This window comes from Ranitomeya imitator, chromosome 7 (genome assembly GCF_032444005.1).
Source record: "Ranitomeya imitator isolate aRanImi1 chromosome 7, aRanImi1.pri, whole genome shotgun sequence".
NCBI lineage: Eukaryota > Metazoa > Chordata > Amphibia > Anura > Dendrobatidae > Ranitomeya > Ranitomeya imitator.
This window is the reverse complement of record NC_091288.1, coordinates 7,862,425-7,885,908: the sequence shown is the minus strand read 5'-3', so window position 1 is coordinate 7,885,908 and position 23,484 is coordinate 7,862,425. Positions and strand designations below refer to the sequence as shown.

The 23,484-nt window shown below is 49.2% G+C and overlaps 1 protein-coding gene across 3 annotated transcripts in view; it reads left to right on the top strand.

Annotated features, from left to right (window-relative positions):
* The window catches only part of GLI2 (GLI family zinc finger 2), a 138,599-nt gene that overhangs the window by 101,374 nt on the left and 13,741 nt on the right, over nucleotides 1-23,484 (top strand). For all 3 annotated transcript variants that reach the window (XR_011314606.1, XM_069732642.1, XM_069732641.1), the window contains exons 5-12: nucleotides 4,052-4,243; nucleotides 12,988-13,189; nucleotides 13,401-13,608; nucleotides 15,157-15,270; nucleotides 15,466-15,597; nucleotides 17,182-17,331; nucleotides 18,284-18,448; nucleotides 21,285-21,545. Coding sequence is in view for 2 of the 3 variants with exons in the window: in XM_069732642.1 (XP_069588743.1) it covers nucleotides 4,052-4,243; nucleotides 12,988-13,189; nucleotides 13,401-13,608; nucleotides 15,157-15,270; nucleotides 15,466-15,597; nucleotides 17,182-17,331; nucleotides 18,284-18,448; nucleotides 21,285-21,545 (1,424 nt within the window). In the remaining variant the exon portion in view is untranslated. The remainder of the gene's footprint in view (nucleotides 1-4,051; nucleotides 4,244-12,987; nucleotides 13,190-13,400; nucleotides 13,609-15,156; nucleotides 15,271-15,465; nucleotides 15,598-17,181; nucleotides 17,332-18,283; nucleotides 18,449-21,284; nucleotides 21,546-23,484) is intronic.

The window sequence follows — 23,484 nt, the reverse complement described above, 5'->3', positions numbered from 1 at the left end:
TTGTGGCCTCCATCATTTTCATTCTCAGAGTTCTCGGCAGCTGCTTAGAAGAACCAATGGCTGCTGGTTTTTGGCACAAGGTTAGAGGAGGCTGGGTTTTAATAAAGCTGGAAATTTGCATCACCCGTCCTTTCCTAACGATGATAGTGAACGAGCCATAACCCTTAACGTACCTTCACACTGTACAACTTTAGTGCGATAACGGTAGCGATCCGTGACGTTGCAGCGTCCTGGATAGCGATATCGTTGTGTTTGACACGCAGCAGCGATCAGGATCCTGCTGTGACATCGCTGGTCGGAGCTAGAAGTCCAGAACTTTATTTCGTCGCTGGATCTCCCGCTGACATCACTGAATCGGTGTGTGTGACGCCGATCCAGCGATGTGTTCACTGGTAACCAGGGTAAACATCGGGTTACTAAGCGCAGGGCCGCGCTTAGTAACCCGATGTTTACCCTGGTTACCGTTGTAAATGTAAAAAAAAAACCAAACACTACATACTTACCTTCCGGTGTCTGTCGCATCCCTTGGCGTCAGCTTCTCGCACTGACTGTGAGTGCCGGCCGTAAAGCAGAGCGGTGACGTCACCGCTGTGCTCTGCTTTATGGCCGGCGCTTACACAGTGCAGGGAAGCTGACGCCGAGGGACGCGACAGACAGCGGTAGGTAAGTATGTAGTGTTTGTTTTTTTTACATTTACAATGGTAACCAGGGTAAACATTGGGTTACTAAGTGCGGCCCTGCGCTTAGTAACCCAATGTTTACCCTGGTTACCCGGGGACTTTGGCATCGTTGGTCGCTGGAGAGCTGTCTGTGTGACAGCTCTCCAGCGACTAAACAGCGACGCTGCAGCGATCGGCATCGTTGTCTATATCGCTGCAGTGTCGCTGAATGTGACGGTACCTTAACAGGTTTATTAGGGTCTGAAACCTTGGTCAGCGTAATCTGAGCACACAAATCTCTAAGGGTGCACAAACTTTTGCATCTGCCCATTTTCCTTTAGTTAATTTTAAAATGTAAAAAATGACTCTCAAAAAATAATGGTTCACAATAACAGTAATTTTGACCAGGGGTGTACAGAGAATCCACCCAGTGATGCCAGCGTAGGCTGCGGCTCATAAGTTTAGCTGCTGCCTGCAATGATACAGGTTGTGGGTTTGATTACAATTTTGCCAATCATTAAGCATGGTGTGGATCAGTCACTCTTTGGGGTTGTGTTGTTCAAAGGCACTAGTGAATATTTCACGGGAAGAGGGAAGAATGGATTCAATGAAATTTGAACAAATTCTACAAATGGATCCTAAACACATGTCAAAATCCACAATAGACGCTTCTGGCGTTGTCTATTGGTCATGAGTGGCCGGACACAAGGAATGTGACACTTGTAGCCCATGTCCTGGAGACGTCTGTGTGCGGTGAAGCAATGACTCCAGCAGCGTCCGCTCCTTGTGAATCTCCACCACATTATTAAATGGCCTTTTCTTAACAATCCTTTCCAGGCTGCGGTTATCCCGGTTGCTTGTGCACCTTTTTCTACCACACTTTTTCCACTTTCCATTAATATCCTTGGATACAGCACTGTGTGAACAGCGGCTTCTTTACCGATGACCTTTTGTGGCTTCCCCTCCTTGTGGAGTGTGTCAGTGACGCCTTCTGGACATCTGTCAGGTCAGCAGTCTTCTCCATGATTGTGGAGCTACTGAAACAGACTAAGGGACCTTTATAAACACTTAGAATAATTAACAATAAACACATGTAATGGCTTCCTAATTTACTGAGATAATAACTTTTGGGTTGTCGTTGGCTGTAAGCCATAATCATCAACATTAACAGAAATAAACACGTGACATACAGTGGGGCAAAAAAGTATTTAGTCAGTCAGCAATAGTGCAAGTTCCACCACTTAAAAAGATGAGAGGCGTCTGTAATTTACATCATAGGTAGACCTCAACTATGGGAGACAAACTGAGAAAAAAAAATCCAGAAAATCACATTGTCTGTTTTTTTATCATTTTTTTTGCATATTATGGTGGAAAATAAGTATTTGGTCAGAAACAAACAATCAAGATTTCTGGCTCTCACAGACCTGTAACTTCTTCTTTAAGAGTCTCCTCTTTCCTCCACTCATTACCTGTAGTAATGGCACCTGTTTAAACTTGTTATCAGTATAAAAAGACACCTGTGCACACCCTCAAACAGTCTGACTCCAAACTCCACTATGGTCAAGACCAAAGAGCTGTCAAAGGACACCAGAAACAAAATTGTAGCCCTGCACCAGGCTGGGAAGACTGAATCTGCAATAGCCAACCAGCTTGGAGTGAAGAAATCAACAGTGGGAGCAATAATTAGAAAATGGAAGACATACAAGACCACTGATAATCTCCCTCGATCTGGGACTCCACGCAAAATCCCACCCCGTGGGGTCAGAATGATCACAAGAACGGTGAGCAAAAATCCCAGAACCACGCGGGGGGACCTAGTGAATGAACTGCAGAGAGCTGGGACCAATGTAACAAGGCCTACCATAAGTAACACACTACGCCACCATGGACTCAGATCCTGCAGGGCCAGACGTGTCCCACTGCTTAAGCCAGTACATGTCCGGGCCCGTCTGAAGTTTGCTAAAGAGCATTTGGATGATCCAGAGGAGTTTTGGGAGAATGTCCTATGGTCTGATGAAAACAAACTGGAACTGTTTGGTAGAAACACAACTTGTCGTGTTTGGAGGAAAAAGAATACTGAGTTGCAAACACAATACCTACTGTAAAGCATGGTGGTGAAAACATCATGCTTTGGGGCTGTTTCTCTGCAAAGGGGCCAGGATGACTGATCCGGGTACATGAAAGAATGAATGGGGCCATGTATCGTGAGATTTTGAGTGCAAACCTCCTTCCATCAGCAAGGGCATTGAAGATGAAACGTGGCTGGGTCTTTCAACATGACAATGATCCAAAGCACACCGCCAGGGCAACGAAGGAGTGGCTTCGTAAGAAGCATTTCAAGGTCCTGGAGTGGCCTAGCCAGTCTCCAGATCTCAACCCTATAGAAAACCTTTGGAGGGAGTTGAAAGTCCGTGTTGCCAAGCGAAAAGCCAAAAACATCACTGCTCTAGAGGAGATCTGCATGGAGGAATGGGCCAACATACCAACAACAGTGTGTGGCAACCTTGTGAAGACTTACAGAAAACGTTTGACCTCTGTCATTGCCAACAAAGGATATATTACAAAGTATTGAGATGAAATTTTGTTTCTGACCAAATACTTATTTTCCACCATAATATGCAAATAAAATGTTAAAAAAACAGACAATGTGATTTTCTGGATTTTTTTTTCTCAGTTTGTCTCCCATAGTTGAGGTCTACCTATGATGTAAATTACAGACGCCTCTCATCTTTTTAAGTGGTGGAACTTGCACTATTGCTGACTGACTAAATACTTTTTTGCCCCACTGTAGATCACTCTGTGTGTAATGACTCTATAGAATGAGATTCACTTTTTCTATTGAAGAACTGAAATAAAGTAACGTTTTTAATGATATTCTAATTTTGTGAGAAGCCCCTGTATATATATTTAAAGCATAATTTTATCTAATTTTACTTTTTCTTTCCAACAATCAAAAATTAATTTACAATGTAAATCTAACAATAGCACCAAGCCGCACATTCCGTGGGGGCACATTGCATCCAGTCCTATTTTTGTTTCAATTTCTATTCTAGAATTTACTTTATGTAACTAGTTACAATGTGACTATTAGTATTATAAAATGTAACCATTGATATTAATGACGTGTTGTAGTGATGCTTTGTGCTTTCCTTGTGTTTTGGTTGTCTGTGGTTGGAGGGGCATATCTGTCAATGTCAAGACCCCATTATGAGAACCTTCTAAAAATAACCTCAGAGATGAAAATGGAGATATTATCCAGCGTCCATCCGGTGGCCTTTGTCTGGCTGAACAAACACTCCCAGTCTCCATTCTTCAACCTTCTGAAATATTTCCAAACGGGGTAGAGAAGTGCAAGAGTCACCTGGTAACCCCGCTCTGCTCTCTCCTCACAGTGGCCCATGAGCACTTAAAAGAAAGAGGCATCTTTGGAATTGCGCCCCCGCCACCTGGCGTCAACCCTGCGGATTATTACCACCAGATGACGCTGCTGGCCGGACACCCCAGTCCCTACGGAGAGCTCCTACTGCAGACTGGAGCCGCGGGGAGCGTGGGCCACCTCCATGATTACCTGACTCCTATGGATGGTAAGTTCACCCTGTACATGATGGATGGATGGATGGTTAGATTGTATAGATAGATAGATCTATAGATAGATAATAGATAGATAGATAATAGATAGATAGATAATAGATAATAGATAGATAATGGATAGATAGATAATAGATAGATAGATAGATAGATAGATAATAGATAGATAGATAATAGATAGATAATAGATAGATAGATAATAGATAGATAGATGATAGATAGATGATAGATAGATGATAGATAGATGATAGATAGATAGATAGATAGATAATAGATAGATAGATTAATAGATAGATAGATAATAGATAGATAGATAATAGATAGATAGATAGATAGATAATAGATACATGATAGATAGATAGATAGATAGATAGATAGATAGATAGATAGATAGATAGATGGAATGAGATAGATGTATAGATAATAATTTTATTTATATAGCGCCAACATATTCCGCAGATAATAATAGATAAATAATTGATAGATGATGCAATAATTTCAAGAATTCACCGTTAGTATCTGTAAGGTCGTTTTTCCTTGGGGTGGAGTCGCCCTTTAACCTCGCGGTTCAGTCCGCTGTGGACGGGTCTAGGCGCAGTCGTCGTCAGGCTGATCCCCATCCTCTTGTTTCCGGGGGTCCTCAGTTGATCTCATTGGCCTCGCACGACCCCGCTCTCTGGATGCACATGTGTCACGTGCGCGGAGCGACTTCTTGCCAGCGCAGAGCGGCCGCAGTTTACTTTAATTGTCATCTCAGTCATTACTTACAATAACATCACAACCGGATTAGGACTAAAACCCAGATCTGGGCGCAGGCGGAAAATGTGAGTCCAGGAGAGAACGTAGTGTTAAATTATCCTTTAATTAACCTCTTTTCTGCTGCTGCAATAGAAATAATATTAAAGGGCCGGTCACAGTCCAGATCTTATAAAGTGCCGTTGTGTTAGCAACGTCTCCCACCAGCCACACAATGTCTCGCAGGAGGCCGCAGTGTAATGGCTGATAACAGAGAATGCAGCTGTCACTATGAATGCTGCAGTATATCCTTCATTATCTCCAATCCTTTTATAAAGAGCGGTTCTGGAGCTTTCTCCTGGGCATCACAATTCCATTCCTCACAGTTTTCAAGACCAAGTTTAACCAGACCCGACCCGATACTTCACAGCGTTTGCTACAATGTATTCGCTTGTGAGCTAAACAGGCAGCGGCTCCAGTATCTCCTCTTTGTTACAATGTATCAGTGCATGGCAAACCCTGAGCTGTGAGAAACCTTACAACGCTCTGGGTTTTTAGCCTTTTTTTCTGGTCCCATTGGTTCACAGCAAGCAGAGATATTGAAAATTATAAGGAACTTAATCACAAAGAAAGTTAGAAAGTTGCAGAATTTTTTTACAATAAACCCAGAACTCCCCTTCAGTGAAGACGTCTAGCTGTCAGCGCTCGGTGGGCAGCCGGCAGGCGCAGCTCATGACCTTAATCCGGGGGTGACGGGTCCCAGATCTCAGTGTTTAGCTCTGGGTATTTCTCATGCTCTCAGTCTCGCTGGATTTCTACAATCTATAAACCATTCTGACAAGTATAAGTATTTAAAATCATTTTAGGATCGGAGTCCAGGAATCATCGGTGGGGTTTAGAGCAAACACTGAGAGCTGTCAGTTCCTCTCCAGCAAGTGTGAGGGGCTGGGATATGGGGTTCATTATGGCAGAAGCGGAGAGCGGAGAAAGGAGCCATTATCCAGAGCGATCTCAGGAGGAAACCTACAACATAAATGTCTGATCGCCGCCTCATTACTGTCAGCTCAGGGCGTAGGCAGAAAACGGGAAGGAAAGTCGTCAATGTAGAATGGACTCAGTTTTGGCTTCTTTTGAAAACTGTTTTTACATCTCAGATGAAAAAGCTTTTTACCGAAGCAGCAGAAACCTTGTATTTTCCAATATAGGAAAAGTCATATGGGAGCTCCCCCTAGTGGTGGCTGCAGGCAGGATCTTATATATATCTCTGTACACAGGGAGCTCCCCCTAGTGGTGGCTGCAGACAGGATCTTGTATATCTCTGTATACAGGGAGCTCCCCCTAGTGGTGGCTGCAGACAGGATCTTATATATCTCTCTGTACACAGGGAGCTCCCCCTAGTGGTGGCTGCAGACAGGATATTATGTATCTCTGTATACAGGGAGCTCCCCCTAGTGGTGGCTGCAGACAGGATCTTATATATATCTCTGTACACAGGGAGCTCCCCCTAGTGGTGGCTGCAGACAGGATCTTATATATCTCTGTATACAGGGAGCTCCCCCTAGTGGTGACTGCAGACAGGATCTTATATATCTCTGTATACAGGGAGCTCCCCCTAGTGGTGACTGCAGACAGGATCTTATGTATCTCTGTATACAGGGAGCTCCCCCTAGTGGTGGCTGCAGGCAGGATCTTATATATATCTCTGTATACAGGGAGCTCCCCCTAGTGGTGGCTGCAGACAGGATCTTATCATGTATCTCTGTATACAGGGAGCTCCCCCTAGTGGTGGCTGCAGGCAGGATCTTATATATATCTCTGTACACAGGGAGCTCCCCCTAGTGGTGGCTGCAGACAGGATCTTATATATCTCTGTATACAGGGAGCTCCCCCTAGTGGTGACTGCAGACAGGATCTTATGTATCTCTGTATACAGGGAGCTCCCCCTAGTGGTGGCTGCAGACAGGATCTTATGTATCTCTGTATACAGGGAGCTCCCCCTAGTGGTGGCTGCAGGCAGGATCTTATGTATCTCTGTATACAGGGAGCTCCCCCTAGTGGTGGCTGCAGGCAGGATCTTATATATCTCTGTATACAGGGAGCTCCCCCTAGTGGTGGCTGCAGACAGGATCTTATCATGTATCTGTATACAGGGAGCTCCCCCTAGTGGTGACTGCAGACAGGATCTTATCATGTATCTCTCTATACAGGGAGCTCCCCCTAGTGGTGGCTGCAGACAGGATCTTATCATGTATCTCTACATACAGGGAGCTCCCCCTAGTGGTGGCTGCAGGCAGGATCTTATCATGTATCTCTGTATACAGGGAGCTCCCCCTAGTGGTGGCTGCAGACAGGATCTTATCATGTATCTCTGTATACAGGGAGCTCCCCCTAGTGGTGACTGCAGACAGGATCTTATCATGTATCTCTGTATACAGGGAGCTCCCCCTAGTGGTGACTGCAGACAGGATCTTATCATGTATCTCTCTATACAGGGAGCTCCCCCTAGTGGAGACTGCAGACAGGATCTTATCATGTATCTCTGCATACAGGGAGCTCCCCCTAGTGGTGGCTGCAGGCAGGATCTTATCATGTATCTCTGCATACAGGGAGCTCCCCCTAGTGGTGGCTGCAGGCAGGATCTTATCATGTATCTCTGTATACAGGGAGCTCCCCCTAGTGGTGGCTGCAGACAGGATCTTGTATATCTCTGTATACAAGGAGCTCCCCCTAGTGGTGGCTGCAGACAGGATCTCATATCTCTGTATACAGGGAGCTCCCCCTAGTGGTGGCTGCAGACAGAATCTTATCATGTATCTCTGTATACAGGGAGCTCCCCCTAGTGGTGGATGCAGACAGAATCTTATCATGTATCTCTGTATACAGGGAGCTCCCCCTAGTGGTGGCTGCAGACAGGATCTTATCATGTATCTCTGTATACAAGGAGCTCCCCCTAGTGGTGGCTGCAGACAGGATCTCATATCTCTGTATACAGGGAGCTCCCCCTAGTGGTGGCTGCAGACAGAATCTTATCATGTATCTCTGTATACAGGGAGCTCCCCTTAGTGGTGACTGCAGACAGGATCTTATCATGTATCTCTGTATACAGGGAGCTCCCCCTAGTGGTGGATGCAGACAGAATCTTATCATGTATCTCTGTATACAGGGAGCTCCCCCTAGTGGTGGATGCAGACAGAATCTTATCATGTATCTCTGTATACAGGGAGCTCCCCCTAGTGGTGGCTGCAGACAGAATCTTATCATGTATCTCTGTATACAGGGAGCTCACCCTAGTGGTGGCTACAGACAGGATCTTATCATGTATCTCTGCATACTGGGAGCTCCCCCTAGTGGTGGCTGCAGACAGGATCTTATATATCTCTGTATACAAGGAGCTCCCCCTAGTGGTGGCTGCAGACAGGATCTCATATCTCTGTATACAGGGAGCTCCCCCTAGTGGTGGCTGCAGACAGAATCTTATCATGTATCTCTGTATACAGGGAGCTCCCCCTAGTGGTGACTGCAGACAGGATCTTATCATGTATCTCTGTATACAGGGAGCTCCCCCTAGTGGTGGATGCAGACAGAATCTTATCATGTATCTCTGTATACAGGGAGCTCCCCCTAGTGGTGGCTACAGACAGGATCTTATCATGTATCTCTGTATACAGGGAGCTCCCCCTAGTGGTGGCTGCAGACAGGATCTTATCTTGTATCTGTGTATACAGGGAGCTCCCCCTAGTGGTGGCTGCAGACAGGATCTTATGTATCTCTGTATACAGGGAGCTCCCCCTGGTGGTGGCTGCAGACAGGATATTATGTATCTCTGTATACAGAGAGCTCCACCTAGTGGTGACTGCAGGCAGGATCTTATCGTGTATCTCTGTATACAGGGAGCTCCCCCTAGTGGTGGCTGCAGACAGGATCTTATCGTGTATCTCTGCATACAGGGAGCTCCCCCTAGTGGTGGCTGCAGGCAGGATCTTATCATGTATCTCTGTATACAGGGAGCTCACCCTAGTGGTAGCTGCAGACAGGATCTTATCATGTATCTCTGCATACAGGGAGCTCCCCCTAGTGGTGGCTGCAGGCAGGATCTTATGATGTATCTCTGTATACAGGGAGCTCCCCCTAGTGGTGGCTGCAGGCAGGATCTTATCATGTATCTCTGCATACAGGGAGCTCCCCCTAGTGGTGGCTGCAGGCAGGATCTTATCATGTATCTCTGCATACAGGGAGCTCCCCCTAGTGGTGGCTGCAGGCAGGATCTTATCATGTATCTCTGTATACAGGGAGCTCCCCCTAGTGGTGGCTACAGACAGGATCTTATCATGTATCTCTGTATACAGGGAGCTCCCCCTAGTGGTGGCTGCAGACAGGATATTATGTATCTCTGTATACAGGGAGCTCCCCCTAGTGGTGGCTGCAGACAGGATATTATGTATCTCTGTATACAGGGAGCTCCCCCTAGTGGTGGCTGCAGACAGAATCTTATCATGTATCTCTGTATACAGTGAGCTCCCCCTAGTGGTGACTGCAGACAGGATCTTATCATGTATCTCTGTATACAGGGAGCTCCCCCTATTGGTGGATGCAGACAGAATCTTATCATGTATCTTTGTATACAGGGAGCTCCCCCTAGTGGTGGCTACAGACAGGATCTTATCATGTATCTCTGTATACAGGGAGCTCCCCCTAGTGGTGGCTGCAGACAGGATCTTATTTTGTATCTCTGTATACAGGGAGCTCCCCCTAGTGGTGACTGCAGACAGGATCTTATTATGTATCTCTGTATATAGGGAGCTCCTCCTAGTGGTGGCTGCAGACAGGATCTTATTATGTATCTCTGTATACAGGGAGCTCCCCCTAGTGGTGACTGCAGACAGGATCTTATCATGTATCTCTGTATACAGGGAGCTCCCCCTAGTGGTGGCTGCAGACAGGATCTTATCATGTGTCTCTGTATACAGGGAGCTCCCCCTAGTGGTGACTGCAGACAGGATATTATGTATCTCTGTATACAGGGAGCTCCCCCTAGTGGTGGCTGCAGACAGGATTTTATCATGTATCTCTATATACAGGGAGCTCCCCCTAGTGGTGACTGCAGACAGGATCTTATCTTGTATCTCTGTATACAGGGAGCTCCCCCTAGTGGTGACTGCAGACAGGATCTTATCATGTATCTCTGTATACAGGGATCTCCCCCTAGTGGTGACTGCAGACAGGATCTTATCATGTATCTCTGTATACAGGGAGCTCCCCCTAGTGGTGACTGCAGACAGGATCTTATCATGTATCTCTGTATACAGGGAGCTCCCCCTAGTGGTGACTGCAGACAGGATCTTATCATGTATCTCTGTATACAGTGAGCTCCCCCTAGTGGTGACTACAGACAGGATCTTATCATGTATCTCTGTATACAGGGAGCTCCCCCTAGTGGTGGCTACAGACAGGATCTTATCATGTATCTCTATATACAGGGAGCTCCCCCTAGTGGTGGCTGCAGACAGGTTCTTATCATGTATCTCTGTATACAGGGAGCTCCCCCTAGTGGTGGCTGCAGACAGGATCTTATCATGTGTCTCTGTATACAGGGAGCTCCCCCTAGTGGTGACTGCAGACAGGCTCTTATCATGTATCTCTGTATACAGGGAGCTCCCCCTATTGGTGGATGCAGACAGAATCTTATCATGTATCTTTGTATACAGGGAGCTCCCCCTAGTGGTGACTGCAGACAGGTTCTTATCATGTATCTCTGTATACAGGGAGCTCCCCCTAGTGGTGGCTGCAGACAGGATCTTATCATGTGTCTCTGTATACAGGGAGCTCCCCCTAGTGGTGACTGCAGACAGGCTCTTATCATGTATCTCTGTATACAGGGAGCTCCCCCTATTGGTGGATGCAGACAGAATCTTATCATGTATCTTTGTATACAGGGAGCTCCCCCTAGTGGTGACTGCAGACAGGCTCTTATCATGTATCTCTGTATACAGGGAGCTCCCCCTAGTGGTGGCTGCAGACAGGATCTTATCATGTATCTCTGTATACAAGGAGCTCCCCCTAGTGGTGACTGCAGACAGGATCTCATCATGTATCTCTGTATACAGGGAGCTCCCCCTAGTGGTGACTGCAGACAGGATCTCATCATGTATCTCTGTATACAGGGAGCTCCCCCTAGTGGTGACTGCAGACAGGATCTTATCATGTATCTCTGTATACAGGGAGCTCCCCCTAGAGGTGGCTGCAGACAGGATCTTATCATGTATCTCTTTATACAGGGAGCTCCCCCTAGTGGTGACTGCAGACAGGATCTTATCATGTATCTCTGTATACAGGGAGCTCCCCCTAGTGGTGGCTGTAGACAGGATCTTATCATGTATCTCTGTATACAGGGAGCTCCCCCTAGTGGTGACTGCAGACAGGATCTTATCATGTATCTCTGTATACAGGGAGCTCCCCCTAGTGGTGGCTGCAGACAGGATATTATCATGTATCTCTGTATACAGGGAGCTCCCCCTAGTGGTGACTGCAGACAGGATCTTATCATGTATCTCTGTATACAGGGAGCTCCCCCTAGTGGTGGCTGCAGACAGGATATTATCATGTATCTCTGTATACAGGGAGCTCCTCCTATTAGTGGTTGATAGTTAGTAGAGTACAGCCGTATCATGCATTTCTGTCTGTTCAGAGTATTTTGAGCTTTGTTTAAAAAAATGTTCTGTTATAAAACCATAATATATAATAAATCAGCAGAGAATTGTAGATCTCTAAGGAGAGAACTTTAAGCTGTGGCTATACTTATCCATAGCCCTGATGCCTGCATTACCTTTGGTTTTTAGTTGGTTGCAGAATGGGAAATTTGACAGTGAATTTAAAGGGAGAACAGATCAATAAGTCTGATCAGTTCCTATTCCCAGGGTGGTCTCGGATCGGTTCGGGATTGTTGTGACTGCACTTCATTGCCTTGGACAGGAGCCTGCGCTCCGGGGCCGCACAGTGTGGGATTGATAAAGTCCAGGCAGCTGCAGGCTCCGTTCTGTGATGCCCTTGTCTTCTCATTGCTCGCACCGTGCCAGATGTCGGGCATTTGCTCGGCTGCTGGACGCTGGCCACGAGACAACTCCTATTTTATGTTATTCCAAGTGCTGGGCCGGCACATCCTGACTGTTCCGGTATCTACTGATGCCATACTCTCTGTATTAGACCTGGGACATTCCGCCCCGTCCTGGGGCTGCTATAGGAAGACATAGCAAAGTGGGAACATACAGGCATAAGGGGGACGCATGATGCGGGGATAAGGCGCTGCCCCCACGGGCCTTAGTGTGAATGTATCCGGACGCCCCCCGGGATCTGAGCAGAGGTCATTGACTGGCCGGATAAGGGGCCATGTCTTATCTGGGGGACACAGTGAAAATACCGACGTTCACACCGCAGGCAGTGGACACCAGCGTTATTCGCGGGACGCAGGGGAACGTGAATTTATTGGGCCTCGAGGTGAGTGGCGAGCACCAACATAAATCAATGCAAACGAGGACAGAAAAATGAGCACAAAGTTTTTCTTTGTGTTTCATAATTTATCAAGGGAAGTGGCGCATTAATAAACAGGGGTCCCCAGAGGTGGGCAGGTAACAGAGACAGATATGGCTGCCAGCGCCGTCCTGCTTCCGCCAGCTACTAGAGCGAAGGCCGGGGGGAAAGCGCGGAGAACACAATGTGATCCGAGCGTCATTAATTATATCGGTGGCAGCAGATTGTGTGTGTTCATTACACAATCGGAGAGCAGCGACCTAACCCCCGTGATTGGGGGTCTCCAGAGCAGATAGTCTGCCTATTAGGGGCTCCAGGACCTCCATCTCCTAGAGCCGAGCCCCCACTGACCACTAGAATAAAGTGGCGCCTCCTGTGTGCCGCTGATACTTCTCATCCTCCATGTTTCTCATTACATTCTGTATTAGATGAGATTTCGGCACTGATTTGGACCTAATTCTCCATCCTTTATCCTTTCCAGTATCTCGGTTCTCAAGCCCCCGGGTCACCCCGAGGTTAAGCCGGAAGCGGGCCCTGTCTATCTCGCCCCTGTCTGATGCCAGCATTGACCTGCAGACCATGATCCGCACTTCTCCCAACTCCTTGGTGGCTTATATCAATAACTCCAGGAGCAGCTCCGCCGCCAGCGGCTCCTACGGGCACTTATCAGCCGGCGCCATCAGGTAGGTGACACACTGCCGCCTGCAAGCGTCTGACGCGGTTCAGAACACGGGTCCGCAGTCAGACCCAGGAACGCAGCGTCTGATGCTCTGCAGACTGCGCGGCGTCATTGGTGCACATGGTGCTGACGATCTTCTGTGGATTCTTCACAATCCGCTACATTCTTCTATGAAACATAATAACAATATTACGGTTTGCTCCGTTTTTTTCCAGCCCGGCCTTCAGTTTCCCCCATCCGATCAACCCAGTGGCTTATCAGCAGCTTCTGAACCAGCAGCGCAGTCTGAACGCCACATTTGGGCACAGTCCGCTCATCCATCCATCTCCCACCTTCGCATCACGCCAGCAGGGGTGTGTGCCCACCGCCAGCCCAGCTCCAGTGCCAGCCAACAACAACCACACTGCATCCAGCCCCAGCCAGGTGAGCAGCCAGTCTCCGCAGCCACCAGCCTCCGCAGCAGCCAGCCTCCGCAGCAGCCAGCTCCCGCAGCAACCAGCCTCCGCAGCAGCCAGCCTCCGCAGCCCCTGCAGCCTCCGCAGCAGCCAGCCCCCGCATGCAACCAGCCCCCGCAGCAGCCAGCCCCCGCAGCAACCAGCCCCCGCAGCAACCAGCCTCCACAGCAGCCAGCCCCCGCGCAGCCACCAGCCTCCGCAGCAGCCAGCCTCCGCAGCAGCCAGCCTCTGCAGCAACCAACCCTCGCAGCAACCAGCCTCCGCAACAGCTAGCCCCCGCAGCTACCAGCCTTGGCATGCAACCAGCCCCTGCAGCAGCCATCCCCCGCAGCCACAAGCCTCCACAAGCCGCCAGCCCCCGCAGCAACCAGCCTCCACAGCAGCCAGCCCCCGCAGCCACCAGCCTCCGCAGCAGCCAGCCTCCACAGCAGCCAGCCCCCGCAGCCACCAGCCTCCACAGCAGCCAGCCTCCGCAGCAACCAGCCTCTTCAGCAACCAGCCCTTGCAGCCACCAGCCTCCGCAGCAGCCAGCCTCCGCAGCAGCCAGCCTCCGCAGCAAGCAGCCTCTGCAGCAACCAGCCCTTGCAGCAACCAGCCCCTGCAGCAGCCAGCCCCCGCAGCCACCAGCCTCCACAAGCCGCCAGCCCCCGCAGCAACCAGCCTCCGCAGCAGCCAGCCTCCGCAGCAACCAGCCCCCGCAGCCACCAGCCTCCGCAGCAGCCAGCCTCCGCAGCAACCAGCCCCCGCAGCCACCAGCCTCCGCAAGCAGCCAGCCCCCGCAGCAACCAGCCCCCGCAGCCACCAGCCTCCGCAGCAACCAGCCCCCGCAGCCACCAGCCTCCGCAGCAACCAGCCCCCGCAACCACCAGCCTCCGCAGCAACCAGCCCCCGCAGCCACCAGCCTCCGCAGCAGCCAGCCCCCACAGCCACCAGCCTCCGCAAGCCGCCAGCCCCCGCAACAACCAGCCTCCGCAGCAGCCAGCCCCCACTGCCGTCCACACCTGCAGCAACCAGCCCCCGCAGCAACCAGCCTCCGCAGCAGCCAGCCCCCACTGCCGTCCACACCTGCAGCAACCAGCCCCCGCAGCAACCAGCCTCTGCAGCCGCCACCCTCCGCAGCAACCAGCCTCCGCAGCAACCAGCCTCCGCAGCAACCAGCCCCCGCAGCAACCAGCCTCCGCAGCAACCAGCCTCTGCAGCAGCCAGCCTCTGCAGCAGCCAGCCTCTGCAGCAGCCAGTCCCCGCAGCTGCCAGCCTCCGCAGCCCCTGCAGCCTCCAGTTCCTGCAGCCGCCTCTTGTGGGTTACCATTTACACACCATGAACTCTATATCAGGACCTCTGCTTGCTGTCAGTGAACATCTTCTGATATCTCAGGCAGCCGAAGGTTTCTTATAATTGTATCCACTACTGACGTCCTCTGGAACACGTAGCCTCTAATAAGGGTTTTTCGTATAAAGCAAATCGTTCATTTCTGACAATCGTTTGTTGTGTTTCCTTTCCGTTCATGAACTGTAGAACAAGCAGAGCAGCGAGTCGGCGGTGAGCAGCACGGTCAATCAGGTGGTCGGGAAGAAAAGCAAAGTGAAGATCGAGGAGGAGGCGGCGAGCAGGGACTCCCCCAGCCCCCCGGTACGTGATCCTCCTCAGCTTAGAAGTCTGTGACCCCGACATCCCGACACTGACAGCCCAGTGCTGCAGATGACACCGGCAGCGGCTCTGTCTTCTGTAACGTTAATTTCCTGCTTTTATTGTTCCATTGTTTATTTCATGTGATTTTACGTTTCTTGCCATCACCAATTTAACCCTTTTTTATCCTCCTGGCAGGACCATATGACCGAGCTGAAAGAGGACTTTGACAGAGAGGATTGTAAGCAAGAGACAGAGGTGATTTATGAAACCAATTGTCACTGGGAAAGCTGCAGCAAGGAGTTCGACACCCAAGACCAACTGGTTCATGTAAGTGGTCCCCGAGACCCCGGATTATGAGCATCCAAGTGAGTGCAGCAGACCTTTATACACAGCACGTGCTTCAACTCATGGGGAACCTGCTCATTATCATTAGCACAAGGGTAGACGATATCCTAAAGGAACCTGCTTATTATCCACTCACGAGGAACCTGCTCATTATCATTAACACAAGGGCAGACCATATCCTAAAGGAACCTGCTTATTATCCACTCACGAGGAACCTGCTCATTATCATTAACACAAGGGCAGACCATATCCTAAAGGAACCTGCTTATTATCCACTCACGAGGAACCTGCTCATTATCATTAACACAAGGGCAGACCATATCCTAAAGGAACCTGCTTATTATCCACTCACGAGGAACCTGCTCATTATCATTAACACAAGGGCAGACCATATCCTAAAGGAACCTGCTTATTATCCACTCACGAGGAACCTGCTCATTATCATTAACACAAGGGTAGACCATATCCTAAAGGAACCTGCTCATTGTCGCACAGCAGAACCCATCCGCAGGGAACCTGGTTAATATTACCTTCCAGATCCCACCCCTAAGGAACTGCTTGTTATTATTACCACAGTAGGCCCCATTCCTTGTTTATTATCACATATCAGATCCCGTTTCTGAAGAATATGTTCATTATCATGCAGCAGATCCTTCCCATGGAGTAACCTGCTTATTATCACTGCCCTGTGGCTGATTCCAGCTCTGAAGAGTCTTTGATAATTACCTAATAGCGGATCCCACTCCTGTGAAACCTGCTCATTATCACCAAGCTGATCCAACCTTTGTGAAACCTGCTTATTATCATTATTACAAGTAAGATCCCACCACTGAGGAACCTGCTCATTATCACCAAGCTGAAGCTGATGATACCTTTGTGAAACCTGCTGATTATCATTGCCACAAAGCAGAACCCGCCCCAGAGGAACTTACTTCTTATCACACAGCAGATCCCATCCTTAAAACACCTGTGCCTTATCACACAGCAGACCCCGCACTTTGTACTTGCTTATTATGAAACAACAGGTCCTATGCATGAAGAATCTGCTCATTTTCATACAGCAAATCCAACCCTTCAGGATTGAACTTACTACATCACAGCATATGCCACCCCTGAGGAATCTGCTCAATGTCACAAATCAACCCCTTAGGAACCTGCTCATTATCCTACAGCAGATCTTATCGTTAAGGCACTTGCTCATTATCGTACAGAACATCTTATGCATGATGAACATGCTCACTACCCTGCATCACATCTGACTGGACAGTTTATTGCTGTTACTTTAATTTTAGAAAGTTTTTCCAGACAGACGATCGCTCCGCTGGAGCCCTACATGAGAAAAATCCCAGCAAAAATAAATATATATGTGTCTATAGATATACGCACATATAATGCGGCAACATATATTCTGAATTAACGGGCGGATGAGCAGAGACACAATTTTGCTCACTTTGCAGTTTCTTCGTTCATGATGGTGCATGACGGTATAAGTGGGTGATATTTCTTGTATGATGCGCCCCGGTCGCAGCACGCCGATAATTGTCCTGCACCGCGCTCTCTCTGCAGCACATCAATAATGAGCACATTCACGGGGAGAGGAAGGAGTTTGTGTGTCGCTGGCAGGATTGCACGCGGGAGCAGAAGCCCTTTAAAGCGCAGTACATGCTGGTGGTTCATATGAGGAGACATACAGGAGAGAAACCTCATAAATGCACGGTAAGCGGCCGCCAAAGTGCCGATATCAGCAGCTGCGACCGTCCTCCCCATAAAGAGTAGCTGACACTGCCCCCGGGGGCGTCACTAACCACCATCCTTACTGCGCCTCCGAGGAAGTCCTGGGGGGACGCCGGGGAAAAGTGCTGCTCTTAGCGACTGCATGTAACAATGGAGGAGAATAGTGGGGGAGGTTGCATGCCAATCGGGGGCCGTGGAGGGCCAGGGGCGAGAGTCCTCCATTTTCGGGGAGGTTGCATGCCAATCGGGGGCCGCGGGGGGCCAGGGGCGAGAGTCCTCCAATTTCGGGGAGGTTGCATGCCAATCGGGGGCCGTGGAGGGCCAGGGGCGAGAGTCCTCCATTTTCTGGGAGGTTGCATGCCAATCGGGGGCCGTGGAGGGCCAGGGGCGAGAGTCCTCCATTTTCGGGGAGGTTGCATGCCAATCGGGGGCCGTGGAGGGCCAGGGGCGAGAGTCCTCCATTTTCTGGGAGGTTGCATGCCAATCGGGGGCCGTGGAGGGCCAGGGGCGAGAGTCCTCCATTTTCGGGGAGGTTGCATGCCAATCGGGGGCCGTGGAGGGCCAGGGGCGAGAGTCCTCCATTTTCAGGGAGCTTGCATGCCAATCGGGGGCCGTGGAGGGCCAGGGGCGAGAGTCCTCCATTTTCGGGGAGATTGCATGCCAATCGGGGGCCGTGGAGGGCCAGGGCGAGAGTCCTCCATTTTCGGGGAGATTGCATGCCAATCGGGGGCCGTGGAGGGCCAGGGGCGAGAGTCCTCCATTTTCGGGGAGGTTGCATGCCAGTCGGGGGCCGTGGAGGGCCAGGGGCGAGAGTCCTCCATTTTCGGGGAGGTTGCATGCCAGTCGGGGGCCGTGGAGGGCCAGGGGCGAGAGTCCTCCATTTTCGGGGAGGTTGCGTGCATTATATAATTTTCTTCCCTCCTTGTATCCGCAGTTTGAAGGTTGCTATAAAGCATATTCCAGGCTGGAGAATCTGAAGACTCACCTGCGCTCGCACACCGGAGAGAAGCCGTATGTGTGCGAGCACGAGGGCTGCAACAAGGCGTTCTCCAACGCGTCTGACCGCGCCAAGCACCAGAACCGGACTCATTCCAACGAGGTGAAGTCTGTTCTGCTGACACCGGGGAATTTACACCTTACGGCAACTCGTAAAGAGAAAACACCGAGCTTGTTATACAATTTATTTTGCCGGAACGCCAAACCGCATCAGCGCAACCCCCGACTGTTCCTATGTGTCTTAAAGTGGAAGCAGATGGCGGTTTGGTGCATTGATTCCAAATAGGTGTGGACTATAAAACCAGTCTGGTCTGAGCAGAGGAAATGGGAAGCACCTGTTCTGCAGAGCTGGAATCTGTCCTGGTTTTTATTTTCACCACGTGCGGCGTGCAGACGCCTCCGGCCGCCCCTGGGCCGACGCACACACATTGCATGAAGTTTTATTGCTCCAGTAGACACATCCAGCCCGGCGGGGGTTAATTATTAGGGGACAGATGGAAACCAGAAGACCGCAGAGTGGTGCGCGGTGCCGCAGAGTGGTGCGCGGTGCCGCAGAGTGGTGCGCGGTGCCGCAGAGTGGTGCGCGGTGTTGCAGAGTGGTGCGCGGTTTCGCAGAGTGGTGCGCGGTGCCGCAGAGTGGTGCGCGGTTTCACAGAGTGGTGCGCGGTTTCGCAGAGTGGTGCGCGGTGCCGCAGAGTGGTGCGCGGTGCCGCAGAGTGGTGCGCGGTGCCGCAGAGTGGTGCGCGGTGCTGCAGAGTTGGGGGCGGTGTTGCAGAGTGGTGCGCGGTGCCGCAGATGAGCACCGTTTCGCAGAGTGGGCGCGGTGCCACAGAGTGGTGCGCGGTGCCGCAGAGTGGTGCGCGGTTTCACAGAGTGGTGCACGGTGCCGCAGAGTGGTGCGCGGTGCCGCAGAGTGGTGCGCGGTGCCGCAGAGTTGGGGGCGGTGTTGCAGAGTGGTGCGCGGTGCCGCAGATGAGCACCGTTTCGCAGAGTGGTGCGCTGTGCTACAGAGTGGTGTGCGGTGCCACAGAGTGGTGTGCGGTGCCGCAGAGTGGTGCGCGGTGCCGCAGAGTGGTGCTCAGTAGAGTTGCACAAATTTGCTCAGCTCCCTGCCTATTTGGCAAGTTATAGCACTTACCGACTAAGCTGCAGCGGGAACCCAGTTATATGGATCGCTCCGGCTGATCAGCTGTTCGGCTCCGCAGCTCATGTGTCGCGGCCGTGTGACAGTGAGAGTCTGTGTGTTGGGCTCTCCGTGTATGTGCTATCACACAGCCGTGACACATGCAGCTGCTCAGCCGGAGCGCTCCATATATCCGGGTTCCCACTGCAGCTTAGCCGGTAAGCGCTATAACTTGCCGAATAATCAGGGACCCGATGAAATTCGCTTTTCTCTAGTTCTCAGTGGCGCAGGGGTGCAGTCACATTCAGGGCGACACACGACGGTGCTGGACGGAGCCGCCATATTAGACATCGATTCATTGCACTGTTACATTGTAACATCAGATAAACGATCCTTCTATCCAAACGTTCGTCAGTTGCTAATACACTTTGTGTAAAAACCTCTTCACTATTTTCAAGCTCTGTTTGTTGTCAGTGAATGAAGCCCCATTTATATCCAGAAGCTGAAATCACTGTAACAATGCAACGCTTCACCCTGATACACAAATGATACATTGTAATAAACTTACCGGAATTCTAATGCAAGCAGAAATTTAAAGGAATTTATCGGCAGGATTTCACCCCCAATCTATTTATTTGTGAATGTAGCTCTGTCAAAGACAAGAACAGCAATACTTTGATTACTCGTTAACGGTCCGGCCCTGTCAATGTTGAAATTAATATGCAAATGAGACTTAAGAGCTATGGTAGATCTGAAGCCTCTGTCACTCCAGCTCTGTTCCCCACGCAGCACAAGCTCCTCCTGCCTGACTGTCTCTATACATGTGTGACTCCATGAAAAGGAGCCGTCAGTCAGGTGGGAACAGGCGACGCAGGGTGGTGAATAGATCTGGGGTGACAGAGGCTTCAGATCTACCATAGCTCTTCAGCCTCATTTGCATATTAATTCCAACTCTGATTTCTCAATAACAGAGGAACGGAGCGGACGTGTAAAGGGATTGCTGGACTTTGTCTTTGACGGAGCTACGTGCACATATAAATAGTTTGGGGGTGAAATCCTGCTGCCACATTCACTTTAAAGAGAAAATATCACCAGAAAATGACAAATCAGGTTTTTGAGTTAAATAAAAAAACATTGCCAAATTTAAGAATCCAAGTATCACAATCTATATGAAACAACTAAATTAGAAATCTTGGACTTTTCCCACTGGCCACAGGGACTATCTAGTTCCTGTCCTTTCCGGAAGAGTTTTCAGCAGAGCCCACTATTCACACCGGTGAGGTCCCAGCTCTGCTCCTTAGTGATCACCTTCGCACACGCTCATTAGATGCGTCAGTAAGAGAAAGAGCCTGAATCCGTCTATTGCCGCTGATGTGATTATTTCTGTAACAATAGGAAATTAGAATGATAAAATCCCCAGTTGTTCAATGTGAAAATTGCAGGAAAAAGTATTAATAAAAAAACTTCATAAAAATTGAACTTTAATAATAGGTCATTGTCTAAGTACAAATGTTCACTGACTGCAAGCAAAGACTTTACGTGTAGCTTGAAGCATATGTGAATGGCGTCTTTAGTGTTCGGACAGCGGCTAGGCGACTTGGACAATGGAAGCCGGATAAGAATTCCTGGTTGTGGAATTGATTCTGTCCGGTGCAAAATTTGCAAAATCCAAACGGTCTTTGTCCTAAAAACAATTGCCCGGCGTGACTGCCCCACCCAGCATGGCGTCCTCTGCTTACTGCAGAATAGATACATGTAGAAAGGGTTAATGCAGGATTTGCTCAGTGCGTGAGATTTATGTCTTTGACTTTTCCAGAAACCTTATATCTGCAAAATCCCAGGATGTACGAAGCGATACACAGACCCCAGCTCTCTCCGGAAACACGTGAAGACCGTGCACGGCCCCGATGCCCACGTGACCAAGAAGCAGCGCAATGACGGCAGACCCGGGCCCCGGGAAAATGGCGACAGCGAGGCCGGTAACCGGCTGTCCGCAGAACACGTCGAGTCTAATGGCGGCTTCAGAGGAAGAGAAGACGTCTTCCAGTCCAGGACTATCAAGACGGAGGACAGTATGGTGCGTAACGGTGCCGGGCGTCTTTATAAATGATATCATGATTAGATACATCGGTAGGTAAAAGTTTGTGCACCCCTGGTCAAAATGACTGTTATTGTGAACAGTTAAGTATGTGGAAGATGAAATGATCCAAAAGGGTTAAAGTTGCAGATGATACATTTCCTTTGTATTTTAGACCAAAATTTATATCTATATTTTCATCTTTTACATTTTAAAAATTATAAAATGAAAATGTGTCAGCGCAAAAGTTTGTGCACCCTGCATGGTAATTACCTAGTAGCTCCCCTGTTACAAGTATCACAGCTTGTAAACGCTTTTTGTAGCCAGACAAGAGTCTTCCTATTCTTCTTTGAGGGATTTTCCTTCATTCTTCCTTGGAGAATTCCTCCAGTTCTGTGAGATATCTGGTCGTCTTGCTTCCTCTGTTATTTTGGGGCCTAGACACAGATTTTCAATGATGCTCAGATCAGGGGACTGTGAGGGCCATTGTGAAACCCTCATCTTGCACCTTTTGAGGTCATCTATTGTGGATTGTGACGTGTGTTTAGGATCATTCTCCATGTGTAGCAGCCATCCTCTTCCTCTTCTCACCTTCAGCTTTTTTTACAGATGGTTTTATGTTTGCATCAAGAATTTGTGGAAATTTAATTGAATCCATTCTTCCCTCTACCTGTGAAATGTTCCTCATGCCATTGGCTGCAACACATCACCACAGCCTGATCACCCCCATGCTTAATGATTGGCGAAATGTTCTTTTCCTGAAATTCTGTGTCTTTTTTCTCCACACATACCTCTGATCATTGTGGCCATAGTTCTATTTTACCCTCATCGGTCCACAGGACTTGGTTCCAGAATGTATCAGGCTTGTTTAGATGTTCTTTTCATACTTCTGATGCTGAATTTTATGGTGAGGATGCAGGAGAGGTTTTCTTCTGATGACTCTTCCATGAAAGCCATATTTGTGCAGGTGTCTTTGAACAGTAGAACAATGTACTACAACTCCAGAGTCTGCTAAATCTTTCTTTAGGTCTTTTGCAGCCAATTGGGGATTCTGATTTCCTCCCTAGCAATCCTATGAGCAGCGCTCACTGAAATTTTGCTTGGTCTTCCAGCCCTTATCTTGACCTCCACTGTTCCTGATAACTGCCATTTCTTAAAGGGGTTGTCCACTACTCAGACAACCCCTTCTTGAACTAAATGTTTGGCCCCCATAAAATAAAAAGACCTATACTCACTTCCCATGTCAGCGCCCTTCCAGCTGTGTCAGCACTAGTGGTCCAGAAGCTGATCCCTGACTTCCTCTTCATATTCAATCTGTATGAAGACAGTGACGCTAGCGCTGATTGGGCGCCGGGCATCATGTATCACAGCAACCCTGAGACCGCGAGTGCAGACACTGCTGTAAGGGGGCGACACGGGAGTTGAGTGTAGCTTTTTTATTTTATGGGGGTCAAACGTTTAGTTCATGAAGAGGTCGTCCTAGTGGTGGAGAACCCCTTTAATTACAGTTCGAACTGAGGAAAAGGCATCTGCCATCTTCTTATAACCTTCTCCTGCTTTGTGGCCTCCACCATGTTCATTGTCGGAGTGCTCGGCAGCGACTTAGAAGAACCCGTGGCTGCTGGTTTTTGACACAAGGTTAGAGGAGGACGGGTGTTTATAAAGCTGGAAATTCGCATCACCCGTCCTTTCCTAACGATGATGGTGAACGAGCCAGAACCCTATCAGGCTAATTAAAGTCTGAAACCTCGGTCAACGTTATCGGAGCACACAAATCTCCAAGGGTGCCCAAACTTATGCATTGGCCTATTTTACTTTTTTAAAATGTAAAAGATAAAAATACACATTATTTTTGCCTAAAATACAAATGAAATGTGTCATCTGTGACTTTATCCCTTTTAGATCATTTCATCTACAACCTGCTTAACTGTTCACACTA